The sequence below is a fragment of the Eptatretus burgeri genome, chromosome 5, assembly GCF_056783735.1.
Source record: "Eptatretus burgeri isolate ZD-2024b chromosome 5, Ebu_testis_v1, whole genome shotgun sequence".
Lineage (NCBI taxonomy): Eukaryota > Metazoa > Chordata > Myxini > Myxiniformes > Myxinidae > Eptatretus > Eptatretus burgeri.
Genome location: NC_140965.1, coordinates 103,719,821 through 103,740,610, shown reverse-complemented (window position 1 = coordinate 103,740,610; position 20,790 = coordinate 103,719,821). Strand labels below are relative to the sequence as shown.

The 20,790-nt window shown below is 48.0% G+C and overlaps 1 protein-coding gene across 2 annotated transcripts in view; it reads left to right on the top strand.

Moving 5' to 3' along the window:
• The window catches only part of LOC147027096 (uncharacterized), a 547,644-nt gene that overhangs the window by 433,419 nt on the left and 93,435 nt on the right, over nucleotides 1-20,790 (top strand). For both annotated transcript variants that reach the window (XM_085883264.1, XM_085883263.1), the window contains 7 exons: nucleotides 9,181-9,234; nucleotides 14,066-14,173; nucleotides 15,119-15,172; nucleotides 15,323-15,376; nucleotides 15,971-16,024; nucleotides 16,225-16,278; nucleotides 20,515-20,622. In XM_085883264.1, coding sequence (XP_085739390.1) covers nucleotides 9,181-9,234; nucleotides 14,066-14,173; nucleotides 15,119-15,172; nucleotides 15,323-15,376; nucleotides 15,971-16,024; nucleotides 16,225-16,278; nucleotides 20,515-20,622 — 486 coding nt within the window. The remainder of the gene's footprint in view (nucleotides 1-9,180; nucleotides 9,235-14,065; nucleotides 14,174-15,118; nucleotides 15,173-15,322; nucleotides 15,377-15,970; nucleotides 16,025-16,224; nucleotides 16,279-20,514; nucleotides 20,623-20,790) is intronic.

The following is a 20,790-nucleotide window of genomic DNA, read 5'->3' as shown; positions in this document are numbered from 1 at the left end:
TGATCACGTCATTATCTCCTGAGTTGATTAGGCTAATTAACAATGAAGAATCCTTTACAAGTCCCAAGTTTTAAACACACGGTATGTTGAGGTATATACAGCAGCTTAATATGTCCTTTCACAGCATGGCATTCCAATTCTAAAATAAACAACAAAAAGAATGATAACCTTGCAACAAAGCATATATTAATTAATACAAATGATATTGTTGTGGTTGACGAAATTCGCAAACCACCATTCAGGTCCCTTAGGTGAGATATCTCTGTAAGTATATGTGTAGTTAGGTCCAAACCCGTTGTTTAGAGGGAATAAATGTCATTCATTCGGGCTGCGACCCCTCTAGATAGCCGTTTTTCTTTTACTATCTTTATTTTGGACCAGCCGCCATTACTACCATTACTACCATTACTACCACCACCAACCACGTCTCAACAGCCATCACACAACAACCACCAACCGCAACGCCGCTTCACAACCACAGCCATGACCTTTACCGTCACAACTCGCCCTCGCAACCATCGCATCACCGTCATTCCCGCGCCGCTTGTGGGCACCGATACTGGACTCATGCAGGGCACGCACCGAGCAGCGGGTGCAGAGGCACAGTCTTTCCGAAGAAAACGGATCAAAAACGACTCACGCCCACTTCTGTTCCGTCCTATCGGCGAGCGTGGGGCGATTTGGCCCCGCCTCCAGGTGCGTCGGAGTGTGGTCGCTATATGCAGATTCATGGATCAAAAAGCATTCACGCCCACTTTTCCTCTGTCCAATGGGGAGCCAGCCAGAGGTAAAGGGTCGAAGGTGAAGGAGCGAGGCCCCGGGGGCTATAAAGGGCCGCGTTCGCTCGCCAAAGAGTCAGTTCGGAGTTGAGTTGGGAAGAGCCAGTCAAGTGGAGTTCGGAGTTGAGTTGGGAAGAGCCAGTCAAGAGAGGAGTCGGAGAAAGCAGTTGGACGGAGCTGTGGAGAGTTGGAGAGGTGGCAGCGGTGAAGGCAGTCGAGGGGGTGCTCGTGTCAGGGTCGGGGAGCTGCGGAGAGGAGAGGCCGGCAACGCGACCGAGGTCGTGGTGGAGACGCTCGTCGCGGGACCCGAGCCAGGGAGATATCCTCCTTCCCCCGAGCATCAACAACCCCCTCCTGTTTCCCCCCGCGCTGAGATAGTGCGAGAAGGGGGCCCCGTTCCCACCCCATTCCAGACACTGTCCGCGAGGCCCGCGGAGTCGGGGTGCCACCGCCATTTTGCGGCTCATCATCAGACGGGTAGGCCCGACGCGGTCTCGGCCCCAGGCCCGTCTGCCCCCATCATCCTTGAGGGTGGTCCTTTTCTTTTGCTTTGAGTATATGTGTTGGCGCCGTCTGTGAAGTAAAACTGTATAAGTGTCGCCGTGTGCTCGGTAGTCAGTGGTATATCTGCATTGTGTTTTGCTTTTACATTTGCTTTTTGTGTATTATTGTGTGTTTCTTCTTCTTTTACATTTGCTTTTGGTGTAATTGTATATGTGTGCTTTCCGTTCATCGCGAAATAAATGTGCTTTATGTTGAACTGTTTTCCCGTTTCGCTTCGTCTTTTCCTTTATTGAATCTCCATCTTACTTCACGTAAAGGGTTGGTCGTGGGCTAAAACGCCCGATAATTTATCGAACCGTCCAGGTTGACGATAACACCGCTCGGTTATCCCGATAGTACGGAATGGGTCGCTTAAAGTGGCCCATGTCCGAAGTCGACCTGCGGCGAGGTGCGATCGCCCGGTCTACCCTCCGTGTGGGTACTTAGGTAGGTCGAATTTGGCGAGCAACCCTATCCCACGCGGGGGGCCGATTGGCACGATCGTGGTGAGGCTGAAAGGCCCACCCGTGACTAGTTCCCGGCGTTAGTCCGAGAGGGTCACGACGGGATTGTCCGTCCGGTGGGCGACGTGCCGCGATTCGAGTTACGTGGCCGTTCGCACGCCGGCGGGCGCGAATCCGCAACACTGGTGTCAAGAGTGGGATATAAACTCATCGCCCTCCTCGCGGCACTGGTATCGGAGAACGGGAAAACGGGCTCTCCTGTCTCCAGCTAAATTCACGGGAATCGGTCCAGGGGTGAGAGGAGTGACCCCCGATTCCCTCCCAATTACGAGCGAGCTAAATTAACCCTTTACGAGAAATAAGATGGCGTCTCAAGGCGAGCGGGAGCCGGGGGTATTAGAAATGGATGTAGAATGTGTAGAATCCATGGTCCAGGATGAAAACCCCGTGCAGGAAATGTTGGCTGTGCAGAAACACGAACTCCCCCAACTGAACCCAGAGCCCGAAATAGGTGCGGCGGCGGCCGCGGTGTATGACAGCTCCCCTCCCCCTCTCCACCAAAACCCCCCGATCCTTGCGGAAACGGCTCACCCAAGCGCACCCGACATGGCCCGGCTATGCGCCATGCTGGCGGCAATGACAGCGAGAATGGATGCGAATACACAAAAAATGTATGCGAATACACAACAAATGAACGAAAAATTGGATGCGAATACACAACAAATGATCGAAAAGATAGATGCGAATACACAGCAAATGAAGGAAGAAACGATAAAGCTGCGGGGTGAGACGCAGAACATGGGCCGAAGCCTGCAGGCGGGCATGAAGGCAGTAACCGGGGAGCTCAAAATGGCAACGCCACGTGTGGGAGCGAACGAGCTGGGAGGGAGTGCAACGGCTGTCGGGCCCGCGGTGGAGGCGGGTGAAAAAATAATTCGGGGGACGTGTTGGGCGAGGGTCGTGACGGAAAAAGTGACGGTAACCGAGAGGGAAAAACTAATTGGGGTGACGGAGACGTGCACGAGGGAGATAACAAGGGAAGAGACGGAAATAATAGTTGAGACAAGGGAGGTAAAGGGTGAAGAGGTGACTGAGTTGGCAGAGACACGGGAGATGGGAACGATAGAGGGAAGACTGCACGATGAAGACGGGGTAAGTGACGCACACACACACACGGAGGTAGTGGAGGATAATGGGGGTGAGCTCGCGGACTGGGTGGAGGCCCGGTGCGAGCAGCTGGATGGCCTCCTCCAGGAACGAGGAGAGGGAGTATGCCTCCTTGAGGCGAGTCACGACCAGGTGAGTTCGGTCGTGCTTTGCGAGTTTGAGGGGAGGAGTGCTGTGGACAGGTGCACGGAGAGCTTGGGGGGTATAGAGGCCCCGGAGACCCTTGTGGGGACACAAATCCCCAGTGTGGTTGTCCCTGTGTGTGTGGTGCAAGGTGTGAGTGCGTCCCCGTGTGTGGAAGCGACCCCGTGTGTGAGTGGTGTGGTGGCGATTGTGCCGGAGTACATGCTTCCCAGCACGCCATGTGTAAAAGGGGCACCGCAAGTGGAAGAGGCCGTGTGTGTGAGTGAAACGGCCAGTATGAGTGAGGCACCGCGGATGAGTGCCCCTGCGTGTGTGAGTAGTATGGTTTGTGTGAGGGAAATGGCACGAGTGAGAGGAAGGCCGCGAGTGATTGGAGCCACGTGTGCGAGGGAGATGGCATGCGTGAGTGAACGGCCGAGTGCAAGGGAGACCGTGTGTGTGAGAGAGCGGTATGTAAGGGAGATGTCGGTTAGCATGTGTGAACAAGCAGCCGCGTCTCCCGGTGTGAGTTTAATGGTGAGGTGTGTTAGCGTCGTAACACGCGGGAGTGCGTGTGTGGAATGGCGACGACGGCGACATGTGAGGAAAGAAAGCCGAGTATCGGCTGTATTTGTTTCGGGGACCGTGCCGGGTTCACCCAGCAGTGAGCACGAGGTCCGTGCTGTGCAATGCACGAGGCCCCCACATGCTCGCTTGCGAGAGTGAAGTCCCGGTCCGGAAACGCACGCGGTGGATTTGCCGAACCCGCGGACGGACAAAGTTTAGGCAGGATTTCGGATTTGGACCGGACGGGTTCTCCACGCGATCGTGTGTGTTAAGCTCCAACGGGAAAAGCACATGTGTTCGCGTGGGGAACCCCTCGAGACGTGGGGCTTGTGTTTTTTTTATGCGCACGGTGACGTCATGGCTGCACGCGGGGTTGGAATCCGGCAGGAGGGGTATCCCTGCCGGATGGTACCGTCCAAGGAGGGACGAGGTACACGTGCAGCTGCATGACGTCACGGGCAGGTGCAAAGTGCGTGAGCTGCGAGTTGCCGCGCTGGTGCTGCGCATGTGAAAAAAAAAAAAGCAGGCCTCTCTTTCGGGTGCACAGGATTCCTGGGCAAGGGGTGGAAGACCCCCTTCCCAGGGCACAGGATGGAAACTAGTTAGGGGGAAGGGTTAGCTTAGCTAGACCGGCTCCATGGGGCAGGGGTAAGTCCTCATGGGGCCCGTGGAATGGATTAGTTAGAGGGATTGTATCGAGATTTAGGTTGGGAAAGTTATTTTTTTGATTTTGAGGACATGGACAGACTTGTGAATGTGTAGAGGGGACATAGCTTAGCTACGTAGTGTTAAAAGGAACGTGCTGTAGTTTAAGTAGGGACGTGCTGTAGGGACGACGTGCTGTAGTGGAGCGAACGTGTTAGAACGTGCTGTAGGGACGACGTGGGAGCACGAGTTAGTTAGGGGAGGTAGTTAGAAGGATGGCAGAGTTCAGCGGTGAGTGTCTTGAAGAGTTGGTGAGTGAAGTGGAAGCATGTGCTTGGTGAGTGAGTGAGGCCAGCGGGTCTGTGTGAGTGGAGCGAATGGGGCATGCATGGTGCGATAAGTGATTGGGGGGAGGAGTGACTCCCGCCCAAGGGACCCCGGGGTCAGTGTAGAGTGAGTTAGGGGGTTCGTCAAATTAACAAATATGGAAGTCGTTTTGTTGTTGGTGGGGAAGTAGGCTCGAAACCCGTTTGGAGGGGTGCAGGAGCCCTGTTGATGGGCTGGGAGCGTGGCTGCGAAAGGTGAGTATCGCTGAGTGGGTACCCCGGGCACCAGGCTAGTCGGCCGTGGTAGGCCAAGGGCCCATGGTGGGCCGGGATAGCGTAGTGGGCACGGGTGCGCCTGCTTGGTGCGGGGGCCCGGGGCGCCATTAGCCGCGTGGGCAATGTTGTGGGCACGGGTGACCCTCGGAAAGGGGCCCGGGAAGCCAGCCTGCCACGTGTGCATTTCAGGGGAGGTGCCATGGGGGGCACTCCCCGGTGTTAGGGAGCTGGTAGGCTCGGAGGCAGTGTAGTGCCCGGGGGTGCCATCGTCGGAGAATCGGCAGAGGGTCGTGCCTGCCAAAGGGAGCCACGTGTCCCAGCCATGAGACCGTGTGAGGGCACGGGAAGAAAATTTGGGGGGCGAGGCCCGAAATTGTGAGGACACCAACACAGGCGATGGGAATCTGGGTTGTTAGAACCAATAGTTTAAGCGCGAGGCGCTTGTTGAAAGCCCCGGGGTAGTTTAACAGTTAAATGGTTAGGGTAGATTATGAGATGTACCCCTCCGCACCATCCATCCCCTCGCTCTCGTTGTGGGCTGCTGGACCCACTTTGGTTATAGATCGCCGAAGTCTGGGGAGGCCATCCTGAGGCTTCGTTGGGCCTCGACACAGGACGCTAGCTCTCCCTTGTTCCCCTCCGGGAAGGGAACGTAGGGGTTGGGAGTAGGCTAGGTGACAGGATAGGTTAGCCGAACAAGGACAGTACAGGGGGTTAGGGGACGATTTATAGTGGGGGAGTAAAAATAAAAACAACAAAAAAAATAAGTGGGGGCTAAATTGGTTTTTCACAAATTAAGGGAGTGGGTATGTACAGTGACAGGCAAAGGCGATAGGTTGGGAGGGAGACAGGTAGGTAGGTCCGAGCCCGCCTTCCAAGTGGCCAGCACCACCGCACTCCCTCCACCAACCTCCACTGAACGGCAAAGGGCCAGCTTCATCTGCTGGCTGCGTTGCTGCAAGGCAAAGGCCGGCCCACTTCATCGGCAGCTGTTGTTTTGCTCCAAGGCCTGTGCCGGCTGGATCGTCTGCAGCTGCTGTGCTACAAGGCCTGCGGCGGCCGGATCGTCTGCAGCTGTTTTCTGCAAGGCCTGTGCTGGCCAGTTCGTCTGCCGGCTGTGTTTGCCTGCAGCGGCCTTCTTCTGCGGGCTGTGTTTGCCTGCTGCCTTTGCCATGCCATGCCCACTGCCCCTGTTCACCCCCCCCCCCGTTCAATTTTTGCTTGCCCCCCCCCCTGTTCATTGCCATGTACGCCAGGATCCGCAAGGCAACAGTTTGCAAGCTGCGAGAACTGCCCTGTTGGCAGCTACAACACGGGCCTGCTGTGGCGGCCCGTGCACCGTGTTTGCGTCCATCCATTCATCCATCCATTTGTTGTGTTCATTGCGTGTGCCACTTGAGCTGGCACAGAGACTGCGTTTGTGCAGCCCATGCACCGTTGTGGTTCACTGGGTTCATTTTCGAAAAGGGAAGGCCTTGGACTGCGTGTGAGCAGCCGGCCACGTTCCCTGTCACCTGCGTTGTTTGAGCCAGAGACTGCATTCGAGCAGCCTGGCTCCCTGCTAACTGCTTTCTTTTTGCAGAGTCCATTGATCCTGGGCCATGGTTTAGTGTAAATTTTGTAAGTTAAGGTTAAGATGTACTGTAAATATGAGTGCGCCCCCGGCATGTCTGTCTTAGCGCCGGCAATTTTATTTCAGTCGTCCGTGTGAGTGAGTTTGTTTAGGTAGTTACTCAGCCCTCAGGTTATTTATTTTGGGGACACGAATACCATGAATGTCGCACTCAGGGATCCGTAGGTAAAATGTACTAGGGGAAAACTACACATGATGGCACACGAAAATTTGACGACTCGGGACGAGTCTGTAAAAAGGGGAGGGGGTAGTGTTGTGGTTGACGAAATTCGCAAACCACCATTCAGGTCCCTTAGGTGAGATATCTCTGTAAGTATATGTGTAGTTAGGCCCAAACCCGTTGTTTAGAGGGAATAAATGTCATTCATTCGGGCTGCGACCCCTCTAGATAGCCGTTTTTCTTTTACTATCTTTATTTTGGACCAGCCGCCATTACTACCATTACTACCATTACTACCACCACCAACCACGTCTCAACAGCCATCACACAACAACCACCAACCGCAACGCCGCTTCACAACCACAGCCACGACCTTTACCGTCACAACTCGCCCTCGCAACCATCGCATCACCGTCATTCCCGCGCCGCTTGTGGGCACCGATACTGGACTCGTGCAGGGCGCGCACCGAGCAGCGGGTGCAGAGGCACAGCCTTTCCGAAGAAAACGGATCAAAAACGACTCACGCCCACTTCTGTTCCGTCCTATCGGCGAGCGTGGGGCGATTTGGCCCCGCCTCCAGGTGCGTCGGAGTGTGGTCGCTATATGCAGATTCATGGATCAAAAAGCATTCACGCCCACTTTTCCTCTGTCCAATGGGGAGCCAGCCAGAGGTAAAGGGTCGAAGGTGAAGGAGCGAGGCCCCGGGGGCTATAAAGGGCTGCGTTCGCTCGCCAAAGAGTCAGTTCGGAGTTGAGTTGGGAAGAGCCAGTCAAGTGGAGTTCGGAGTTGAGTTGGGAAGAGCCAGTCAAGAGAGGAGTCGGAGAAGGCAGTTGGACGGAGCTGTGGAGAGTTGGAGAGGTGGCGGCGGCGAAGGCAGTCGAGGGGGTGCTCGTGTCAGAGTCGGGGAGCTGCGGAGAGGAGAGGCCGGCAACGCGACCGAGGTCGTGGTGGAGACGCTCGTCGCGGGACCCGAGCCAGGGAGATATCCTCCTTCCCCCGAGCATCAACAACCCCCTCCTGTTTCCCCCCGCACTGAGATAGTGCGAGAAGGGGGCCCCGTTCCCACCCCATTCCAGACACTGTCTGCGAGGCCCGCAGAGTCGGGGCGCCACCGCCATTTTGCGGCTCATCATCAGACGGGTAGGCCCGACGCGGTCTCGGCCCCAGGCCCGTCTGCCACCATCATCCTTGAGGGTGGTCCTTTTCTTTTGCTTTGAGTATATGTGTTGGCGCCGTCTGTGAAGTAAAACTGTATAAGTGTTGCCGTGTGCTCGGTAGTCGGTGGTATATCTGCATTGTGTTTTGCTTTTACATTTGCTTTTTGTGTATTATTGTGTGTTTCTTCTTCTTTTACATTTGCTTTTGGTGTAATTGTATATGTGTGCTTTCCGTTCATCGCGAAATAAATGTGCTTTATGTTGAACTGTTTTCCCGTTTCGCTTCGTCTTTTCCTTTATTGAATCTCCATCTTACTTCACGTAAAGGGTTGGTCGTGGGCTAAAACGCCCGATAATTAATCGAACTGTCCAGGTTGACGATAACACCGCTCGGTTATCCCGATAGTATGGAACGGGTCGCTTAAAGTGGCCCGTGTCCGAAGTCGACCTGCGGCGAGGTGCGATCGCCCGGTCTACCCTCTGTGTGGGTAATTAGGTTGGTCGAATTTGGCGAGCAACCCTATCCCACGCGGGGGGCCGATTGGCACGATCGTGGTGAGGCCGAAAGGCCCACCCGTGACTAGTTCCCGGCGTTAGTCCGAGAGGGTCATGACGGGATTGTCCGTCCGGTGGGCGACGTGCCGCGATTCGAGTTACGTGGCCGTTCGCACGCCGGCGGGCGCGAATCCGCAACAATATTAACAACAATAATAATACTGGTATCTGGCAATAATAATAACGAACGTGTAATCCCCGCCATGGCCCAAACACATCTGGGCTTGGTGAAAGACAAGCTATTGTTCAAGGTGAAAGGCAACTCTGTCCACAGAGTTTTGTCCGAATCCGTCCATAACTTCTTGAGATATCCTGCTCACAGATAAACAGACAGACAAACAAACGGGTGAATGCATAACCTCTGTCCACTTTCAGTGGCGGATGTATTAAAGAAAAAAACTCAAACCCATGCCCACCAATGTGCTTAATATCCGAAATTTCAGCCACATAGTTAGCTCTTATCCAAGCTTATATACCAATGTATAGTATATTCCACGATGTTAATCGACGTATGCTAGCTACCACATTAAGCAAGGAGAAGCTGACATTTCTGACGTTAATCCTTCGTCAGAGCAAAAAAGTATATAATATACTATACGACTCAGCATATATACTTCTCACATGGCTTGGGTTGTAATTCATTAATTTTCTTGAAACATGTTACCAACAATACGTTGATTTCTTTTTTCATAATGAGATGCATGTGATACAATGAAGTACTCGTATAGCATTGAAGCAGGGTTGTGGATGTTCCTTAAAGTAATTGATCATTCCTGTTTGCCAGGGTCCAGCTGGACCCCCAGGACTCCAAGGAATAGTTGGACAACCTGGATCACCGGTATGTTCTGCAAAGTTACACATTTGGGCATGTTTTTATTTATGTATTAACAAATCCATAACAAATTACAATTAATATGATGACTAGAAATGTAGGAGCTTGGAATTATGTGTGATTGAATGCCACGATTGCTTGTACATCCAAAACCTAATATCATGGCATACATTGTGATTAGTTCTTAATTTATTTTTCTTTCGTAAGGAGGATATGAGTCGTCTAAAATTACATTGGTGTCATTTGAGTGCCATTCTTAAATTGTCCTAATGGCATTAAGGGTCAAACATAAAGTGTCAACTTGTACCATATGTAAATTGAGCTTGGCGAGGCAAGCAGATTCCCCTCTCCCTGATAATCAATAGCAACACACTTGAGTTTTTCCTGACTTATAAAGATCAAACTTGGCTTGACAAACAGATTATCTTCTTCTCAAGAAATAATCATTTGTGAGCCAGCTGAGTCTTTGCTGAAATTCCAGTGGCAGCCTAATTCTCCTAAAACTACCTTTTTGTTCAAAAGCTTGGAGGAAAATTATTTAATACTGCTATCTTCAGCTGGATTTAAATCCACACCCATGGAGACATTAGCCAAATGTTCTCACCACGAAGCCACCATCAAACCTGAAATATAAAATAATTCAGCAATTTTGATATTCTGTGAAATTTACTCAACATATATGAAATATGTAGTGCAGAAGTTTCGAACATTTTCCTTGGCATGATGCCATTAAGACCACTCTGCAACCACTCGCAAGGCAAACATCATGCACAAACAACATCAACATTCACCTGTCGAAAACGTGGCATTATAATGAATGTTTATGTGCTGAAAAATCTAATTTTGTTGTGTGTTTACTGACCTTGTCTCGAGACACCTCAGCATGAGCATTGCAAAAAAAATCGCTCGGTTTGGTTTTGTGGTAGACTGGCACACCGTATCTCAGAAGTTAGCATTGGGGTGACAGGGGTGTAATGTGTGGAACGCAGGGCTGTCTGAAGTCCTTTTATTGGTGACATCCCTTGGAAGAAGTTTGTCTCCATAGCTTATAGTTTCAAGCAGAGGAAATACAAATTGGAAGAATTTTAAGCTGTTGCAGCGGAAGCTCAATGGACTAGCTGGGCCTATAATTTGTGGGATTTATAGCGTGTCCCACTTTTTTGGGACGGTATAGCACCATAACAACCCCCCTTTTTAATCATCATGACCCAAGGTTGGGAACTTCTGATCTAATGGGAATATTTAACATTAGCTTAATTTTTGCTGATGTCAACTCATTTGTTGGTATTCACAAGACAAAAAGAAAATTAAACAAAAAAAATATAAATGATCGTTTTTGCAGCCATTTTTCCCTGCTGTGCAGGGGTTTGGCTTTTTCTTGAGGCAATGTTTTATGGCCAGATGCCCTTCCTGACGCCAACCCTGGTCGCCTCTTACGACACACAGGGATATGGTACACCTATTCTAACCGGGGCATACACCGGGACCAGTACACTGGCACTCATTTCGCCGACCTCGGAAGGATGACAGGCTGAGTCAACCCCATGGTGTTAATTCAGCAGCCAACGGGGCTTGAACTCAGGACCCTGGGATCCCAAGCCACCATCCCAACCACTAAGCCAACACCAGGCTTATAAAAAGAAAGAAAGAAAATTAAACAGAAGATGCCAAACTTTTCAAAGTAATCCATAATGCATCGTCGAAGACCTTTGAAAACAAAATATATCAACAACTTCACCGTGTATTGTAACTTATGGAATAATTTTGAATGGTTAAGATTTTTAAAAAAATTAAAGAGTGAGTTACATTTCAAAACCCATTTGATTTTTCAAAACGATAAAGGAAATTGTATAGTAGACAGATTGCTAAGTATAATCTACATTCTCTAATATGAGTGCAGGGTTGTGAGAAGAAAGACAGATAAACCAGAGTGAAACTCAGATTTTCTTCTGAAACATTAAATTGAACAATTTGAATGATTCCACAGAGTTTCGACAGACTTTATACATACACGGGTGTGTATGCAGAGATGCCATTGAGTCTTGTATGGATTTCATAAGATCACACAGCATCCACAAAGAACAACATAATAAAGACCATTCCAAATCTAAAAGTGACTGCAATAAGCCAAATGGGTGTTCTTTGGGAGATGGATATGAAGATGCAAGAGTTATCCAGGAGGAAGTTTAATATGAGTTCCCTCACAAGGTACTTCAAGGCAGGAGGAGGCCATTAGGCCCATCAAATTCTATGCAATGGTTGCCAACCTGGGGTTGTTTATCCATGCTATATCCTTTTTAAATGCTGAGCAAGGAAGCGACATGTACCATTTTAAAAGTCTTTGGTATATGACTCTTCCAGGGGTCGGGTTCAAACTGCCGCCCTCCCAAACTCAGACCAGATGCTCAAACAATTAAGCCACCAAGTTACAAGTTGATCGTGCATACATGCACCACTCGTATGTACAAATTGAACAAATTGAGAAGCAGATTGTGTTGCATTTGTGCTGCATGATTGAAAAATGTTTACAAAATTAGCTGAAGTGTAGATTAATCACTTAAGGTTTTGGCACTTACATCTTGATTGTAATACACATTAACACAAGGAATATTAACCCTTTCAATGATAATCATTTTGCAATTATATTTTACACTTACCCCATGCTTGTGGCTCTGTGTTTGATCTCTGTGATGTACATTATATTTTTGTATTTTGCTTCATTGTTATGAACATTTATCCAAACAGCCACTCGTATGTACAAATTGAACAAATTGAGAAGCAGATTGTGTTGCATTTGTGCTGCATGATTGAAAAATGTTTACAAAATTAGCTGAAGTGTAGATTAATCACTTCAGGTTTTGGCACTTACATCTTGATTGTAATACACATTAAAACAAGGAAAATAAACCCTTTCAATGACAATCATTTTGCAATTATATTTTACACTTACACCCATGCTTGTGGCTCTGTGTTTGATCTCTGTGATGTACATGATATTTTTGTATTTTGCTTCATTGTTATGAACATTTATCCGAACAACCTTTACTGCATTGTGCATGATTAAATATATAATGTTTTTTTTTAATCTTTATACATTGTAAGCTTTCGGTTAATCCATAAACTTCGCCACACAACATCAGGTTCAAACATCACCTGCCACCACAAATGGCCAGCTCACCTGACACCACAAATGCCCTATTCTGTATCCGTGGTGGAGGAGCATGCATTGACTGTCACTGAATGTACCATAAGCTAAGTAATATACTGCACACTTTGATGAAGTGAAGGATCTGATTTCAATTCGCGTTTTCACCGCAATTTTTATTTGTGGAAGCACCAGTGAATGCAAGAATTAGAAGTGGCTGGAGGAAGTTTAGGGAGTTGTTACCCCAATTGACATCAAGAGGAACCACTCCCTAATTAAAAGGAGGACTGTATGCAGCTTGCGTTAGAAGTGTGATGTTGTATGGCAGTGAAACATGGGTGATCAAAAAGGAGGAAGAACGGAGGTGTGAACGAAATTAAACGAGAACGGTGAGGTGGATGTGTGATGTGACACTGAAGGATAGGAAATCAAATATGGAATTAAGAGATAAGTGAGGTACAGAAAGCATTAGTGAGGTATTGTGTTGGTGTATGTTGAGATGGTGCGGACATATGGAAAGGATGTGGTCGGGTAGTTGTGTGAAGAGGTGTTTAAATGTGAAGGTGAATGGAAGGAGAGCTCGAGGCCGTCTGAGGAAAACATGGGATGTGTTGCTGAGAGATGATCTTGGAGTTAAAGGCCTAACAAGAGGGCTAGCAAGGGATCGTGCAGCCTGGAAAGCGGCAAGGGATCGAGAACCACGGATTACATATGCAAGCATGGAAACGGCCGTAAAACGACGACGACGACGATGATAACGACGATGATTATGATGATGATGATGATGATGATGATGATGATGATGATGATGACGTTGAGATGTTTATTCTATTATACGGTTCCCTTTTGTGAGCACTTTCCGCTTTCCACATATTCCTATAATATTCTCTGTTGCTGAAATAATTGTTGTGATGATGCCGAGGGTATAACTTTGCTGTGACCCTTATTGTTTGAGCAAGCAGGTTTATCATGAAAGAACCGGCAAGCGAATTGACACGGCTTTTAATAAAAAGAGATGATGAACTTGTAGAATTGGATTCAGGCCTGGCGTTGGCTTCGCGGTTAGGGTGGCTGGCTTGGGATCTTAGGGCCCTGAGTTTGAGCCCCTGTCAGCCGTTGAATTAACACCAGGTGGGGTTTACTCAGCTTGTCATCCTCTGAGGTTTGAGAAATGAGTACAGCCGTTCCCTCATCCAATGTTCCTACCCGCAGCCTTGTGCTGCATATGAAGGAGAAGGAGAATTGGATTCCATGAACAATGTATAAAGACTTGTACTCCCTTTTTTTTTCTGCTTGGCCATTTATATTTTAGATCACTTTAAGTGTAATTGAACATATACAAACGAAGTGCTTCATCTTGCAAACCTATTGTTCGAAAATCATATCGCAAGGTGAATTTGATCACACCTGCCCATCAGGTGGACATTCCAATAGGATTTTGTGCTAACATTAGCATACTTGATGGAATCGAGCAGTTATTTTGAGAATGCTATTGAAGAATGAGACCAATAACTAATACGAATTGAATTTCAAAATGTCACTGTGCTTTCTAATATATAACAAGGATTTGTAGACGCAAAAAATCCTGGATCTCGCTGACGTGATGGAAAGCTGAAACTGCTTCTCCATTTAACTTCCCGAATCAAAACCGCCTTCACACTTAGCGCATCATCTTCTTTACTGATCTGACAGGGGGCAGAGGGCGAACCAGGTCTTCGTGGTCAACAAGGTGTATTTGGGCAGAAGGGAGATGAAGGGACACGAGGTTTTCCTGGATCGACTGGACCTTTGGGACTTCAGGTTTGTTCAGAACACAATTGATGAGTGACAGTAATGAGTGTGATTTTATGTCAACACACTGCCCATCATGTCACTCTCCCATAATGACAATTAACCATGACAGATAGCTCTCACTTATTCACCACAGCTGTTTGCAAATGGGAATACCAGTTTGTTTGATTATTCGTGTATTTATTTACTGTAAGTTAAATGTTTCTTAATAGACTTCAGGGAAGTTGCTAACCTTAATGTCCTTCATAAGCCACTTGCAAGGCTAACAATGACGACAATCCAGTTTGCCATGTGTAATATCTTCTTATTTCATCTGATCTTATTTCCCGTTGAAAGCTTCCGAGAGCTCCATAAGGTTACCGCAACAATTACAGAGTAGGAAGGGTCCTGACGAGTCAAAGTGATTAACCATATGCTTCACCCATGCAGGAAATTAAGACACAGCAAGATGTGCTTGGTATTGAATTACCAAAAGCATTGCGATGATTAGTATAACTTGAATAATTGCCATATTAGAGGTCAGCATTCGAGAAATTATTTTCAGTGATCTACAAGTAAATGAAAGGATAGTTTTTATTCTTATTATCATTTATTACACAATTTTACACTCTTATCATCCTTCGTGATACCAAGGCTGGTCATCCAAACCAGTGCTTTCACACAGTAATGAAGAACTTAATGTATTTCTCGGGGCATACAATTGAGACTAAATCTTTTAAGCCGAACGAACGTCCCTGAGGTGACTCTAACCCTAATGACGCTCATCTGTGAGCAACATAAAACCACAGACCATCTGCATCACTTGAAAATAACCATTAAAACAGTCGCATTGCATGCAAATAACACACTACTTTATTTTAGACAGAATGATAGATGAAGCTTTGCCCCGCATGCATGGCTATGTGTGCACTGTTGAGCAGCGGGCCAATTGCGTGTGCCGTTCTGCCTGTACAGGGCATGCCTGGAACTCCAGGTGAAAAGGGGGAATCCGGTGATGTCGGAGCAATGGTAAGGCCCTTAAATTTGCTGGTGGCGCATTGAAGAACCCGAGTGGAAGGCAAACGTGGCAATTGTCATTCTACATTTTGTAGATGCTTTGGGATTGATAACATACATTTATCCTTTCACTTGAGAATTCCATTATGCCTAATTTTGCAGGGCCCACCTGGTGCTCCGGGTCCAAGAGGACCTGCTGGATCCAGTGGAGCTGATGTAAGTCGTCACTTTATTACTTTTTCTTTGAAGTCCTCTTAAAGCCTTATTGGAATGCAATGTCTCGATGAAACTAATCCTTCCAACTCCTTGTGGGACTATAAATTTGACTTGGTTCAGCACAATATCCAGGTGGCCATTATTTTCTGATGTGCACGATCACATCGCCTAGGCATCAGATTTTTTTTGGACGAAGCAATAACCGTTCGTTAATTTGGGCCCATTTTCATCCTGGTGATTTCCACATGAGTAAAATCTTTTGTTCAATTTAGGATATTGAGACAGTGTCAACGAGCAAGCAGCAGCCAGAGCAAGTGCATTTTAACCTCGCTGAAGGCGCTGTCACCTCGGCTGCCAAATCTCAGCTTTTTTTTTCCTTCTGGTTGGAATGCAAAATGTGACTGTATTGACAAGCCACCACCGGTGGCTGGATGTTTGGGGGATTCAATTTACTGGTGACACTACCTTTCCCAGTAAAAGCCACACTGAATAGTAATGACATTTTTTTTTAATTTCCTGATTGCATGGAGACGGACATTTGGGTGAAGTCACCTCATGTTGGCAAACTTTCATCTATTTTGGCCTTTATTTCAGGGTCCTCAAGGACTTCCTGGCTCTCCTGGCCCTGTTGGTGCTATGGGCCAAATGGTGAGTGAATATGTCCTATTCCAAATAAAATGTTTTTTTGGAATGTAACAAAATGTTCACTTAATGCATCTCTACTTTTGCCCTTCCACATAATGTCAGCACAATCTTGAAGTTTATTTTTAATTGGAAAATACTTGTTTCAGTGGAGGCGATGGTGAATAACTCTGAAGATATACTGATTGACTCTGTGTATATTTCAGGGTCAGTCAGGGGAATCTGGAAATCCCGGCCTTCCAGGAGTGGCTGGCCGGAAGGTAAGCTTCAGGTGAAGTGTATATTCAGCCGGTATCAGTAGCAGGTACTTTAATACTATTTTACCAGTTAAGTAAAAAATATTTTACTATTTTACCATTTTGGCTAACGAAGTGATGTACCTCCGGTTCAGAAGGAAATTCAATTCAGGTTAACGTTGGCTTAATGTGACAGATTTCGTTTTTGGGTTACAGTTAGTGTTAGGCTTTTTTGTATACATTGTCGAGGCTCATATAAGAGCGAACACACAGAACATGTAAAAAGGGAGCAGGAGACAAGAGGGGCAGGAGAGGGAAGCACAAAACAGTTAGGAATGGGGACATTAGATCTGCGGAAAGGAGAGGGATGGGGTGGGGTACATGGGGTAAACAATATGGACACGACAGGGATTTTCAGGAAAGAAAACAGGGAATTTGAGGGATGTGAGTTTGGGGTGGATTAACGGGGGTAGAAAAGATCATGGTTTTGGATGGGGGAAGATATGTGTGTCAGGTCAGGTCAGATTAGATCTGTGACTTGCTTACAAGTACCATATAAACCGATACTAATGTGTTCCCTGGTCGGGTTGTCGGCGACTAAACCATCTCCCCCACCAAGTTTCTTGGTGAGAAGGGTGTATGATATGGACACCCAGCAGGATGAAGAAAAAACCTGTCACAGCGCAGAGGAGTTCCTTGTGAGCCAACGGCCATCCATATCTAGTGCCCAACTGTGTCTGCGGCCGACCTCCTGCAGTTGTTACTTTTGATGAGGAGGTTGGTGGCAGGAATTGCACTCCGGCCACCGTAAAACCCTTCGTTCTGCAATACATTCCAACAGCATAAAAAAATGAAAACCCACTCCATGGGAATACCTCCTGTGCAGCTTCCCTTCACAGGGCAGCTCACCGGATGACGGGATTTGGAGAAAAGCCTCCGGGACCCCCAATCTCTGATGATAGGAGGGAAAGCATGGGGTAACAATCCCGGGTCAGATTGCGGTAGTGTGTGTCCGGTGGTGCTGAGTTGTGGTCCACCAGACGGCGGTCTCCTTTGGTTAATCTGAGGCGGTTCCTTCGGGTGGGTGCCTGGAATATCCTTTTCCTATGAGAGGATGATCACTTGTCTCTGTTATCATCTGAGCTCGTGTTTCAACATCGGTATTGCAGCAATCTGAGGTTCAGAGACCGGATTGCGGCGAGATAATGGTGGGTGGTTACACCTACTATTGGTCTGGTCGCTCTTATTGTATCCATGCCCAAGGAGTTGCTGTAGCTTTGTCCAATAAGCTGACTCCAATGATAATTGAAGTAACACCGGTCAATAAGCATATTATGAGATTAAGGATTCATCACTCCTTGGATGTCATTTCCCTGGTCTCTGAAAATGCTCCGCTTGAGGTGAGTGATCTCACCGTGAAGGACACATTCTATGCCACACAAGAGTCTGTGGTTGATCAGTGCCCAATGCGAGATACACTTGTAGTCTTTGGGGATTTCAATGCATCGACTGGAACTGACAGGGATTGTTATGAGACATGTGTTGATCCCCATGGTTCTGGAACTGTAAACCAGAATAGCACTAAGTTCCTTGACCTTGCAAGAAGTCATGGACTTAGGGTGGCTGGTTAATGGTTTCAGCACCCACAGGCTCATCGCTGGACTTGGTGTTCCAATGCTGGTGTTGTGGCAAAGGAGATTGACCATGTGCTCGGTGATGGTTGCTGGAGGATGATCCAGAACTGCAGGATCTACTGGAGTGCTCAGCTCCTCAATACTGACCACTGGCTTGTTCCGAAGTTGCAGCTTAAATCCAGGAAAATGGTACCATCACAGCCAAGGCTGGATGTTGGCAAGCTCAAGGTTGAGAGGGTAGCTGAGGAGTTTGCAAACAGGTTCAGTGTGCATTTTGGGGGTCTGGGTGCTTTGGGAGATCCTGAAGAATTGTGGCGTACCTTCAAGAATACCGTCCTTGACGTTGCCCGTAGATGTCTTGGAACTCACTGGAGGGTGAAGAAGAATTTTCTCTCTCAAAGGACGCTGGATACCATTGACCAGAGGCGCAGGGCCAGGCTGAATGGCAGAGCTGAGCTGTTTAGGGAGCTGAGGAGTAAAACTGTACGTGCACTAAGGGTAGACAAGGAGGCCTATGTGCAAGGAATCTGTGAGGGGGTACAGCATCACCTGTGGTCAGGTGATTCTCGTCCTGCTTACAGGGGAATTCAAGCATTGCGTTCATCCAAGCCCATCCCTCAGTGTACTATAGTAAGAGCAGAGGGTGGTGGGCTCTTGACAGAGGAGTCTGAAGTGAAGGCCAGCTGGGCCGGTTACTTTGTGCGGTTGTACCAAGCTGATCCACCAGCTATCAATTTGGATGTCAGGGGTGTTACAATCCGGATTGCTGACCCTCCAATCAACTGTGGTCCACCTTCGTTTGTGGAAACACAGGTTGCGGTGAACCGGTTAAAATCCGGTAAAGCTCCTGGGATCTGTGGCATCCATGCTGAACTTCTCAAGGTTGGTGGAAATGCTGTACTCATGTCATTGCATGCAGTTATTTGCTCTGCCTGGAACACAGGCATCATCCCAACTGACTGTAAGAGGGGCCTTGTTGTCTCTCTCTGGAAAGGGAATGGTGATCGCCAGGACCGCAACAACTACCGAGGGGTGATGCTGCTCTCAATGCCAGGCAAGGTCTTTGCTCAGATAATTCTTGATAGGGTTTGCCACCATCTGCTGGAGCACCAGCATCCAGAGCAGAGAGGCTTTACACCAAAGAGGTCAACAATTGAACGTACCCTTGCTCTTTGGGTCCTCGTCGAACCCAGATGAGAGTTTTGGCAGGGGCTGCTTGCAGACCATGTTGATCTCTGTAAAGTATTTAATTCAGTGACTCGAGATGCACTCTGGAGGATTCTTGGTCTTCGTGGGTGCCACCAAAACTGATCATTCTGATGTCTGAACCATACTCTGGTACTGAGAGTGCTGTGCGGTGTGGTGATACTATCTCTGACTTATTTCCAGTTGTTACTGGAGTTTGTCAGGGGTGTGTACTGGCCCTCACACTTTTCAGCACTTGTATGGACTGGATTCTGGGGATGTTAGAGAGATCAAGCTGCGGTGCATTACTTGAGAATGTCAAGATCTCTGACCTTGATTTCCCAGATGATGCAGTCATCTTTGTGAAGACTCTAGATATCCTTTTGGGGGCCCTCGAGGTGCTGAATGAGGAGTTGGAGCCGCTGGGATTATGGGTTTCCTGAGTCAAAACTAAGATCCAGGCTTTCAATGACATCTTGGATGCTGCTATCCTGTCTGTACCCGTTTGTGGCAAGGATGTTGAGGTCACGGAAAGATTCACTTACCTTGGCAGTGATATTCATGCCTCTGCTGTCTGTGAGCCAGAGGTCAACAGATGTCTGGGTCAGGCCTCGGGAGTCATGGATTCACTGGATCATGGGGTGTGGCACTGCCGGTACCTGTGCGGGAGGATGAAAGTTCGAGTCTTCAGGTCCTTGGTGCTTGCAGTCTTGCTCTATTGATGTGAGACTTGGACTCTGATCAGAGATCTGAGATGGAGACTTAATTCCTTTTGGACCAGGTCTCTTCATAGATTCCTTGGCTATCGCTGGTCGGACTTTGTGTCCAATGAGCGGTTGCTGAGAGAGACTCAAATGAGATTTGTTACCTGCATGGTGCCTGAGCATCAGCTGTGGCTGAATGGACATGTGGCTCATTTTCCTGATGCTGATCCTGCTCACCAGATTCTCTCAGTGATGGAGCCTCATGAGTGGAGGAGACCAATGGGTCGACCATGTGCCTTGTGGTTGCAGCAGGTTGATCAGCACTTCAAGGAGATGGGGATGGGCCAGGCATCTGCCTGGGGTTTGCCAGACGGAGGCCCATCGAGAACCAGTGGAAAGTGGACGCAATGACATGTTGCATCGGTGCATGCTCCCATACCTGACCATATCTGAAGATATGACATGGTACGGAACATCTGTTTTGCATCATCCCGTTGAAATAACATTCATGTAATGTTCACTGGTACCATTGGTGACGTCACTTTACATGAGCAAATTAAATTGATTTTCTTGTTTAAAAAATAAAAGAAAAAGTTAATGGTAAATGTCTCCAGTATCGGATGAATATACATTGCTAAGCCGCAGTTCTTGCTCGGAGGCAGGCATATTATGTGCATACATATTTTTCGTCATAATAATTACACATACACCGCTTCAAACATTGATCTTCATTGCAGGGTACAAAAGGAGAACAAGGAGTAAAGGGGGAGTCAGGACCACCAGGAACAGTTGGACTTGTTGGGGCCAAAGGACCAGTTGGTGAAGATGGACCCAAAGGCGCTATGGCACGTCTCTGTGTTGTCTAAATCCCAGCTCTCTTATTTCTCTTTTCTTTCATTTCATATGAAGTTACGTTATTCCTTTTATAGTGATCTCCTTCCTCCATGATAGCCTTCCGACATTATCTGTGACTTTTGTTTTCTCCTTTTGTTCATGAATTATTTTCATTTTCA